We start from the raw sequence: 12,293 nt of genomic DNA on the forward strand, positions 1-12,293 counted from the left end.
AGCCGAGGACGTGGAGGATGTACAAGGTAAACTATCACTTGTACCAAATATTATGTCTGTAACACACTAGGCTAACATGAAAACACCTGAGAACGTAAAAAACGTTGGGAACCCAGATGATGGACCACGATTTAGAAAATGAAAATTCAGTTCGAGCAATTCCGCGATACAATAATTTTCAATTGAAGTGTCCTTCCTTCGTGTTCTCTTTGTGTTCTCTTTTAGAGGATACATATAACTCTGTTCCAGCGTTGAACATATGATGAAGTGCGATTTTGAAACCGTTTAATGTGCAATATCACGATCACACTTTATTTGATTTTCACATTTTCAGACGCAGATGTCTTTAGGAGAGCCGAGGTTGTACAAGGTAAACTTGTACCAAATATGTCTGTAAAACGCTATGATAACATGAAAACACATGAGAACGTGAAAAGCACGTCATCCAAGAAGTGCAAAGGAACAATAAAGAAAGAAAATAGACGCAAATGAAATATGTTAAAAAAACCCCCATAAAACCAAGTGAAAGAAGATACAGTCAGACAACAACTATGATTATCTGTCAGCATTGCAAATGATGACATTGATTAAATATGATTATAGAGAGTATAGATTACGTAAGAGTACCTATAATTATATCTTCCTCTTTATCAATTGCCTTTGACCTCAGCGAAGGTTTGACGCCCTTTTCTTGGATAAGAAAGCCGACGAAGGTGCAGGAAAAATAATATATTCCATAAAGTTTATTTGCAAACAGGACGTTGTCCGAAAATAAAATAGCCTTATCCGCAACACCGTTTTTCTGTTTGGTTAAAGACTAAAAGCCAATGTTAATATATCTTTATTGTTGATATTATACATTATAGACGTGTTTCAATGGGACTGTTCAGAAGTTGCGAAGAGTCGACCAAGCGCTAGTGGGCGATATTTGATCAAGCCAACCGGCATGACACAGGCGTTCGATGTTTACTGCGATATGAGCACAGATGGAGGAAATTGGACGGTAAATTTATTGTTTTTATTTTGTTTCTGCTCGTTTCAAATGGCGAGGAATAGATACAGATTCCGAAAATAATAAAAAAAGGCAACGCATTATGCAATCAAAACAGAAAGAGAGAGGGAGACAGAGCGAGTATATCTCTGTGTGTGTGTGTGTGTGTTTGTGTGTGTGTATGTGTGTGTGTGGTGAGCAGTCAAGTGTGATGGAATGAAAAAGTTTTGCTTTTCCGAAGGTTCGTTCTTCCCTGAAACACACTAGTTTCCAATACCTAGATTTTTTAAAAATATTGAAATGAAATAAGGTTCGTTTTTCCGAAGGTTCGGAAAAACTTTATCGTCCGAAAATGAAATAAGGGTCGTTATTCCTAAGTTTCGTCATTTCGAAGATTCGTTAATCCGAAAGCGAAATGAGGTTTGTTACTCGGAACGTTCATTGATCCGTAGATGAAGTATAGTTCGTTGATCCGAAAATGCAATATAACGTTCATTTTTCCGAAGTAATGATAATGATGTGGCAAAGAAGGAAGATGGTATACGGAGGAGGAAGGGAAATACTTCTTTTCCATTAATAAAAAACAAATTACAATCTATTGTATTCCAATTTGCCAATTACATGCATATCGTCAATTTGTGTGTGTGTTGATATGCATGCCTATTTGTGTAGTGTTTGCGCGCGCGTGTTTTCATTCTATTTTCATTGCGTAATATGTCCCGATATACTGTATCTTTTTTTTTTCATTTTTGGATTAACGATCCCAATTGTATTGTCAGAGCAAACCTTCGCAATATCGAACCTTATATCATTTTCGGAATACGATCCTTTTGAATAACGAACGTACCAATTTATCCCCATTCAAATTCGGGATGATGTCCGTCATTTCGAAGGTTCACTATTCTGATGTAGGTCTACACATAATGGTGCAAAGATCAAATCTCTAGGCGTCATCTATAATACAATGATCTAGAGACTTTCACATTTAGTTTCATGTCGGCATTATTTCAGCCTCAGGTTTGTTTGTTTTCCAAAACCAGGTTTTGCAGCGTCGATCAGATGGCTCGGTCAGCTTCGATCGCCTGTGGGTCGATTACAAGTTTGGATTCGGCGATGTGATGTCGGAGCACTGGCTCGGCAACAACAAGATCTACCACCTGACGGCACAACGTGATTACGAACTACGGGTCGAACTCGGGGACTTCGAAGGGAACGAGGCCTTTGCTATCTACAAATCCTTCAGGATCGGGAACGAAATCACGAAATATCGATTACACGTTTCTGATTACTCTGGCAACGCAGGTAGAAACTTACTGTCCCCGGTAAACTGCAATCGACATCATGACATAATGCTGATGATAATAACAATAAGATTGCAATCGAACATTTCGTGGTCATATCTTCTTGATACAGTTTTCTTTTTATGCCTCCGCCACGAAGTGGTGCCGGAGGCATTATGTTTTCGGGTTGTCCGTCCGTCCGTACGTACGTCCGTCCGCATTCGTTTACGCGATAACTTGAGAAATATTGACTGGAATTTTACCAAACTTGGTCCAAGTATAAAGTATGATAGGGCAATTACTTAATTAGATTTTGGGTGAAATCGGCCAAAGGTCAAAGGTCAAAGGTCAAGGTCAAATCATGAAATTGTATCCGTTTACGCGATAACTCAAGACTGGATCAAACAAATTTCACCAAACTTTGGCCGAGGATGATGTATAATGGGACAATTACATGATTAGTTTTTTAGTGAAATCGGACAGAGGTCAAAGGTCAAAGATCAAGGTCAAATCCTAAAATTTACCTGTTTACGTGATAACTCAAAACTGGATGAAGCAGCTTTCACCAAACTTGGTCTAAGTATGATGTATGATGGGACAATTAGTTGAGGAGATTTTAGTGACATTGGCAAGAGGTCAAAGGTCAAAAGGTCATGGTCAAATGCTAAAAATGTTGCTATTTCCCCCATATCTATGCAATGCCCGAATATATTTTATTGAAACTTAGTGTAGGCATGTACTACTACGTAAAGACTCTGCAGAGAGAGTTTCATGTCATTAGGTCAAAGGTCAAAAGGTCAAAGGTTAGGTGAAAATGTTGCAATTTCACTTTTCTCGCAAATGGTTCAATGTATCTTTATGGAACTTGGTACATATGCATGTACTGACTGGCAGTGATTATCTAGGGAATTTAAGGGTCATGGGTCAATAGTCATGGGTCAAAGGTCAAGGTCAACTCCTCAAAATTTTACTGTTTCCCTCATATACTAGTTTATGCAATGCTTGCATTATTAGTTTTAAAACTTAATATATACATGTATTACCTAATGGAGATTCTCTGGGAAATTTCCAGCCAGAAGGTCAAAGGTTAAGGGTCAAAGGTCAGGTTTAAATGAAGAAAAAATCTATTTTGTACTGTAATTACACTCTTAATACCTTTCTTCTTACCTTGAAAATTACTCAATGCATAAACTTATAACAGGGTCGGTCAGAAGTCAAGAAAAATCCTCAATTCCCCAAATATGTGTACCTGCACTCCTAGACAATTATAGCAAACCCAGTTTGAGGAAAGTGAACATTCAAGACATTTCTGACAAACCTGTCATATCAATATTTTGCCAGTTATGTGAAACTGTCATCACTCATTGTGAAGACATTGTACTATACAACTATTGGGAGAATCATGCATTATGGCGGAGGCATCAGTCGCCATAGCGACATTTCTAGTTTTTTGTTATCATTATCACTACTTCCTTGGATTTATGGTATTTCAAAGAGTTTTATATGAAAAAAAAAAACTAAATTAAGTCTAATTCACTTCCACAACGAGTATACCAAAGGGTAAACCATACATACAGCTCTCGAGTATTTCGTGAAACGTATTTTGCTACATATCTGACAACACGCAGCACTCGGAAAACTATAGCAACCCTGATATAAACATGCAAAAGCATGTCGTTATACCATATGGGTCTACTCTTAAAATATAAACAAGCAAAATGTGACACAACATTCTACTTATAAATGTTTGGATAGGAGTTTCACTACACTACTTGAAAAAAATTTCTTTTCTTTTCTTTTGCTTTAGTCAAACGTCTATGTTAAAGAGATGGGGTCGTGAGCAAGTATCTGATGCGTTTATCAGATTTATGGTTTCTTGCTGATCTCTCTATTCCCTCCCTTCCTTATACAGCAGGAGACAGTCTAAGTAAGCACAACCGTCTCCAATTCACCTCGCAGGACAGTGACAACGATAATAATTTTGACAACTGCGCCGAGTACCATCTCGGCAGTGGCTGGTGGTACGACAGCTGCATGGACGCTAATTTGAACGGGTATTATATCAAAGACGGTCCGTTTACGCCTAGGTTCAGCACAGACGTCTATGGAATCTGCTGGTACGACTGGAAAGAGAGCTACTACACCATGAAAAGGGCGGAGATGAAAATTCGGCCCATAAGACCTTAATGTTGACAGAAAAAAAAATGCGTATCTATGTCTGTCCTTATTAAATGATTAAAATGTAAATACGATATAAGATAGGGTATCAGTTAAGGTCCAACTTGTTTCACGAGCTAACACACATGAGTTAGATAAAGTGTTTGGAGAGTATGGAGTAAAACGTTTGACCACACAAGCCAAACTGAAAAATCGATAATAGATTGGACCTTGTACCTATCATTCCTAGTAGCGTGAGAAATTAAAGAAAGACAGGGGAAACGAAAAACATAGACACTGACAGAGAGTATACGCTGTCGAATCACAAACTTATTTGTTTGTCTGCTTGTTGTTTGAGAACGGCAAAGTATAAGCGTCATCCTAAACTTTGATTTACATAGAATTATACTGGTGTCTAAAATATATAACTTGACACACGCTTTTGTGTTTCACTTCATCGAACACAAGATGTCACAAATATTCCTGGCGATGGGTGCATGAGTCTGAGTCATTTGAATACAAAATCTCTGCTGCACTTCTTTTACCACTGATTTTGCTGATACCATGGCAGAGGTTCCAACCCCAAGCACTTTCTGATCTGGAGGTTCTCCCGCCTGAAACCCCACGCAAACGGGAGACTCCAAGTAGTTTGCGAACATCACAAGCGCGAAGTTCCTTCCCGCCGGGGTCCGCTTAAGGGCCCTGGAAGCTCAAGAAATTCTAGATGCCCTCTCGTGCTATCTAAGGCTTATTTTTCAACATACGATGGCCATTTAGTAAGAAATCTTTTCCAACGGGAGACACAGAGCCAGGGCGGGAGAAATTAAATCTCAAGCGGGAGAACGGGTGATCTGCAAAAATAGGCTTTCGGCGGGAGAGTTGGAGTCTCTTCCATGGCGCCTGGTGCCAAATGCCAAATTTGTGTTGCTTCATATCTATGATGAAAACATCACAATACAGCTATATATATATATATATATATATATATATATTAGCCCGACGTACAAGCATATCATTAGTGAAGAGTGGTGTGCTAGTGTGTGTATAGGTCAGGAGCCTGTTTCACCAGATGTCTGCAATCATTGCACATTTTAGATGTACTGTTGTCTATGGCAACAGATGTTAATACTCCTTACTGATTGGTCAACTTATTTCTCGGCTGTTACTGCAGTGCAAGCACAATTCTAAAATGATTGCGACACCGTGTTTATGAAAGCTGGTTCTGTTTCAGCATAATCACGATAATGAGATACGTGCATAACGTGTACACATGTATAATAATAATTACACTATACTTGACTACTAAGTAAACAGTGGCAGATTATGAAATAAATTTTCGTACCATATGTATGATTAAACTAAAATGTCTTCTCTCTGTTCACATCAAGAAGTGTTGTCCCAATGTTGAGCAGTGATACACAGCCTTATTTTTTTTTCAGTATGTGTTCCGGAATCTCGAGGTTAAACATGTTTTCTTCTGATTTCAGAACAGTTCGAGGTGATTAACCACCATTTTTGGTCGATTTGTTTGATGATGGGACGGTGCTGATTTGTAATGATTATGGAGATGTATGCAGGATTCGCTCAAAGGGTGTGATCACGATGAAGCACGTGTGATTCTGTTAGCTTTTTTCTGCCTTTGAATGTCCTCTTATGATAGTCATATCTACGCCAATCATGATTGGCTCATCCTGATGAAGATGAAGAGGAGGGGTGGGGGTATACGGACTTCGATTTTCATCAAAACTGCGATTGCAAAATAAATGACAGTTGTGTTCCCATTCGCTAGTAATTGGATGCATCATTGGTATATGTGTTTCGTGTTTGCAGGGGCGGGTCCAGGAATTTCGTAAAGGGGGTGGGGGAGCAAAATATTTTTCTGGTGCCACTTCCGGTTTTAATCGGCTGACAAAAAAAAAAAAAAAAAAAAAAAAAAAAAAAAAAGCTCCGTGCAATTTTGTACGTTTCTCTTGCCACAAGCAGTAGTCTGGTTTCCAGACCCTTTGCCAACTGGACTCCGCGGCGACGAAGTCGCCGCCTTTGCCGAAGGCCTCTGCGCGAGAAAATCAACTTAAACTATACTAGTTTTCGACGTTGAGGGCGTCAATATCATGGATAGCGAAATAGTATGGGCAGAGGGTCTGGAAGCCAGACTACACAAGCAGCAGCGCAATTTTTTTTTTTCTGGTGCCGCTACAGTCGAAAATTAAAAAGGGGGCGGGGCGCACAGGGCATGCGGATCCGCCACTGTGTTTGTGTGCATTTATGCACACTAATAGATATACACAGTTTACACATATATCAACACACGCACACACACACACACACACACATGCACACACAATGTTTAGTTCAAGTTCAGTTCAGATTTATTTCATATTTTTACTTTCTCAATGAAATTACAAAATGATTGACAGTAAAACAACAAGGAAAAGTAGAAATTACGCGGTGCGTAATAATGTCCCCGCCGGAAGTTTAAATCTTTGGACTGGCATCAATGAGTTTGTTGCAGCTAAAGATATATATATTATTTAAGTAGTATTTTGTTATTGAAGCCCTCACCTAGTGCCATCACATAAAGCAAACGGAATCGAAATCGGGTTAGAAATGGCGGAGTAGCATTTTGTAGCTAATGTACAATAAGGTCAAAAGTCAAGGTCAAAGGTCAAAGAAGTCAAAGGTCAAAATTCTGTTTAGAAGTTTTGAAGCCCTCACCTAGTGCCATCACATAAAGCAAACGGAATCGAAATCGGGTTAGAAATGGCGAAGGAGTAGCATTTTGTAGCAAACTGTACAATACATGTCAAAGGTCAAAGAAGTTAAAGGTCAAAATTCTGTGTAGAAGTTTTGAAGCCCTCACCTAGTGCCAAAATTGGCTCATAAATGACAGAGACGTGGCAAATTTAACATTTTGATCACACACGGACGCACACACGGACACACACACACACACACACACACACACAGGACACACACACGTACGGAGCCCGTTTCATAGTCCCCTGCTCGAACTCGTTCGGCGGGGACAACAAGAATACAAAATATGTACAAACATGTCTTTTGATTGAAGATTACACAAAAAACAACAACATACTGAACACAAATGTGGTCATGATTATGAAGGTCCAACTAGGAAATAACAGAAATATGATGGGGCCTACATAAAAGCTGTAACGCTTGTAAAACTGTAGGTTCCCAAATTTATAGGCGTGGAATTATACGGAGAACAGATATGTTTATCTTGACCAACTAGAATTATTCCAGTACAAAAATCACTATAAACATGATAAAGACTGAACTAATAGACGACATGAATATTGCTGACTGTGACTGTGAGGAATGTGAGTATTGAGTAAAAGACTGTGAGTATTAAAAGAAAGTTGCTAAAAGCCTGGTAGGATGTATCACTAAGTAATAATTGTTTTAATTTGCGTTTGAAGGTGAATAGGGATAAGGAAGAAGTAATATCTTGAGGGAGGTCATTCCAGTATCTTGGTCCAGTAAACATAATTGTTTTCTGGGCAAAAATAGTGCGAGTACGGGGAAAGTGATAGGCATCACTCTGGCGAGTGGGATCGATTTCTTCATGTTGATAAGAACACATGGCAATTCATTGGTTGTTAGTAAAACATAAAAATTTCGAGATCATAATGAAATAGGTCTGGGCTTCTTAGAATTCTGTTTTGAGTGAAAAAAAAAATACTTAGTATGAGCTGAATATCCGGCGTGGTTTATGATTCTTATTACAAGCTTTTGAATACGAAAAAGGGAATCTGATAATGAATTAATTGAATTTCCCTGTGCTAAAATTTGAGAAGAATATAGTATGCTCTGCAAAACATAACAAGGAAATGTTTAAGCTTATTTAAAATTTCGATATTTCTGGACAAAATTTTACTTACAAAATTAATGCGAGTTTTCCAGGATAATTCTCAATAAATCCAAAGCCCTAAAAACTTCGTGCTCTTGACCTGCGTTAAACATATATAATTCATTTTGACAGCATCATCGTGTTTCGTTCATTCATTCATTCATTCATTTCCTTTCATTTTGCATTTTCAGCAGAAACATAGAATAATATTTTACATAGATTGAATATGTGAATTACGGCACAATGGATAATCAAGGAAATGCATAAGTTTGCAAAATATCAAAAGTGTACTGAAATGCTGAAAATGGGAAGGAATGCTAAAAGCAATGGTTTTAGGGTGCATTCCACCACACGTAACGAAAAATCACATGTTCCATATGCTGGTACGCATAAAAAAAAATGGAATAACGTTTCTATATCCTACACAATGATTATCATAATGAAATACTATTCATGACAATTAACAATATGAATTGAGTGATAATTGTTATTTTTACGATAGCAATATTATGCTCAATGTTATTTCTAGTCGTGTCCATAATTACTTTCATTGTTATTATTGTTACCATCGTTATTATCAACAACAAAGAGCAAAAACAGACAAACAAACAAACAAACAAACAAAAATCCTCTTGTCTGAAGGTCGGCCAAGTAAAACTAAAGTAACCCAAGTCCCACAGTCCCCGGTAGGCCCATTAGGCGCCTACTCTAAATCAATTCGGTCAAGCAACCAAAGTCTCACAGCTCCCCCCCCCCCCCCCGACCTAGTCTAAATCCATCAGGCAACTTATTGTTCAGATGAAGTAAAGATCAAGTTTCTAGAGCTCGGTCACTTCTTGATTAAAAAAATAAAAAATAAAAAGATCCACGAATAGAAAGCCGTGTGATGTAACGTCGTCCTTTTGGACCCCCCTTTTTTCTCTTTGCCTTGTGTCGGACTCATGGGCCTCATATGCCTACCGTTGAACCCAATGGCCTTAATTTGTCTATCAGTGTCGAATTCATGATTGTGTTGGACTCGTAGGCTGTATGACTCATGGACCCTTTTTTTTTTCAATGTTGAACTCATGGGTCGTATAACTCCTGGATGTCGGTCTCGTGGGATAATGCCGTCATTCTTGTTCAGTGTATAATGCTTTGGGATTTTCACAGTATCAATTTGTCAATCTGCTCATGCACCACAATAAATCCCCAAAATATATACATGGCATTATTGATTCATGTACTATACGATAACGTAAAATTATATAAACTGTCTGGAATACCTCTGTAAAGAGAGCTCAGATCTAGAAGGGGATTGCTGTTAGACATTTTGATAAAGAATTGTATCATGTTAAGAAAAGCGATGTTTTATCATCCTGTCATCTTATTTGTATATTATTGAATTGATTTTGCCAACCTTATTCTCAATCTAATATAGGCCTACAGTCACCAACGGCGGGCTCCACGTTTTCAAAAGTGGGGGGGGGGGGGAGCAGTTTATATTTGTGGTGCCTTCTGGGTTTCGTCAGCTAACAAGCAAAAAACAAAAACAAAACAAAACAAAAGGGAAAAAAAAAGCCTTACCCGCGCTCCCACTTCGAGCAAAATCGCTCTGCTACGAACTTGCAACCAGTGAATAACCACATTTTATTTATTTATTTTCTTTTTTCGGGTACCACTTCCCGGGTCAAAAAAGTGGGCGGGGGAGCAAAGTGGTTACACCCTATAATGTAGTCCTACATATTGAGAAAAAAGTGGGGGCCCAAAGTGGTTACACCCTATGTATTCCTATATATTGAGAAAAAAAAAAGTGTCGGGGGGGGGGGGGGGGAGGGGTCCCCTCTGCCCACGGTTCCGCCGGCCCTGAAGTTGACGTTTTCACCACCTGCTCCCCCTCATCTGTCAAAACAATATATAATGCATCCATGTTTGTTTGTTTGTTTTTTGGGGGGGATGGGGATATAATGATCTTAAGGCTGGAAATGCGAAGACAAAATGGTCCAATGGCAAAAAACGGCATGACAGATATCATTAGATAGAAAAGATATCTATACCGTTTAAAAGTCAAGGATTAATTAAATTATAGCTTCCGGTTTATGTTTGAGAGAATTTAACAAAATTTCATTTCTTACGATGTACACTTATACGTACATTCCTTGGACTTCGGAATTTTATCAGGGAAATGTCCCCCCCCCCCTTTTCCCCTTAATCATAGTAAGTACTTAGTAGTTGCTCGTTCGTTATGCTAAAAGAATGACATTTTGTGAACTCCCTGTATGATTTCTTTCAATCGTTGCTCTGCTGTGATGTCACGGAATTTGTAATTTTCTCATCCAGCGATGTCGGCGCGAAAACCTTAAAAGCGCAAGTTTTGAACTGACTGTCTAAATTTTCTCAAACTCTCACTGATGTTGCTGCTGAATCCGCTCAACCTCAACCCCTTGAATATAGAAGGGTCAAGGGAGTAAGATAAAAAGCAAACTTGCAAACTGACGCTTAAACATCCGACATGTCCGACTGACATGCGTTGTTTGGAAATCACCTCTGGCGGAAATAACACAACGTGACAAACACGTCAATTGCTTCGCTTGAAAGTCGAAGACCTTGGAGTCAACTCATTAAAATTTATTATTTTCGACCCCCTAACACAGTTACACACTATATTTCAGTCAGCGGCCTCCCTTATAGGGCTATTTTTATAAAAGGTGAACTGCGTAGGCCTACGATGTCGCCATACTAGGCAAGCATGACAAGGACACCGCGGAAACCGTGACTTTCCTTAGCCACGTATTAGCTTAGTATGTATAATACATGGTTTGGGAGACCCTGAAAAGCTAGCGGTGATGAGGTAACCCATTAACCAAGTCAATGCGCACAATTGCAGTTGTTCAACAGAATAATGATAGAAAAGAAAACGGAACTGTAGGCATTAGTTAAATTCTATCACGCCTGTAAAAAAAAAAAAAAGCAACCCCCACACACTTACGAAAACAACAACAACAACACACTGCTGTAATGTTATTACTCTTACATCATCTTCAGGAAAATTATTGAATGCATTTTGTCAACAGCATATCAACAACTAGAATCTCCTTCTAAAATCGAAGTCAGTTATAGGTCATTATTAGTTACCACGAAGTGGTGTTTTCATCACCAGTGACTCTCTTTCTGTACATTCCCATGCATCAGCGCAAACAGAGACAGCTCACGTGACTCATTTCAGCGCTTCTGATTGGTTACATCGTTAACTCATTTTACAATCGCCCTAATTACTCGCCCTTATTACGGGGCTGTCTGGTTTTCAGCTGTTTGTGCACCTCAATAACTCCACGTATGCACAAACAATTAGAAATTAATGCCATGGATACGACGAATTTGGATACGAATACGCGTGTAACCAGGATTAATCCTTTCACACCATCGTTTCGTCGCTCATTTTTTCCTCTTTCGATATGGGCAGCCATTCCACTCTTGATGTATAGTATTTTCTTCCCTTGCTTGCACAACTGTTTTGGTTCCATGTATCGCAAGATCGATTGCTGTTGACTCCAGACAATCCGTTTCTTGCTTCCACTGATGGGGAATTTTTTTTTTTTTTTTGTCTTTTAAAGATAAGCGAGGAGTTATCTCATGAATATTCATTAAGCATGCAGGTAAAGTCTCGATTCTTCTTATGCAAAACTCAGTGCACGTCTGCGACTACTACTATCGTGTACACAGAGACGTGTGTGTGTGTGTGTGTGTGTGTGTGTGTGTGTGTGTTACATGCGCGTGTACAAATCATCTCTGTCTGCACCGACATTATTATTACATCAAAACTGGTAGGCCTACATTCAAAACCAAGAGTCCAAAACATGGACCGACCAACTTGTTGCACTTTGGTCTGTCCATGTTACACGCGTTCACAACTAAGTTTGGAAAATGTTACAAAACACAGTTTCAACAGAATTTTAGAGCTGTATCCTCTCTCATCAAAATTAGGCCATTCATTTAAAAAACAAAGTTTCAATGA

The 12,293-nt window shown here is 38.8% G+C and overlaps 1 protein-coding gene across 1 annotated transcript; it reads left to right on the forward strand.

The window, feature by feature from the left end:
• Nucleotides 1-946: 946 nt before the first annotated feature.
• On the forward strand, nt 947-4,458 carry LOC140231731 (fibrinogen-like protein 1). Its single transcript, XM_072311883.1, has 3 exons — nt 947-1,003; nt 2,032-2,293; nt 4,187-4,458. The coding sequence occupies exons 1-3, from the start codon at nt 947-949 to the stop codon at nt 4,456-4,458; spliced, it is 591 nt and encodes a 196-aa protein (XP_072167984.1).
• Nucleotides 4,459-12,293: the final 7,835 nt, after the last annotated feature.

The sequence above is a fragment of the Diadema setosum genome, chromosome 8 (genome assembly GCF_964275005.1).
Source record: "Diadema setosum chromosome 8, eeDiaSeto1, whole genome shotgun sequence".
Lineage (NCBI taxonomy): Eukaryota > Metazoa > Echinodermata > Echinoidea > Diadematoida > Diadematidae > Diadema > Diadema setosum.

Excerpts from the sequence above, each read along its gene's own strand:
- LOC140231731 (XM_072311883.1), top strand. The coding sequence starts at position 947 with ATGACACAGGCGTTCGATGTTTACTGCGATATGAGCACAGATGGAGGA. Across the intron at positions 1,004-2,031 it reads CAGATGGAGGAAATTGGACG|GTTTTGCAGCGTCGATCAGA; the intron begins GTAAATTTATTG and ends TTCCAAAACCAG. Across the intron at positions 2,294-4,186 it reads TGATTACTCTGGCAACGCAG|GAGACAGTCTAAGTAAGCAC; the intron begins GTAGAAACTTAC and ends CTTATACAGCAG.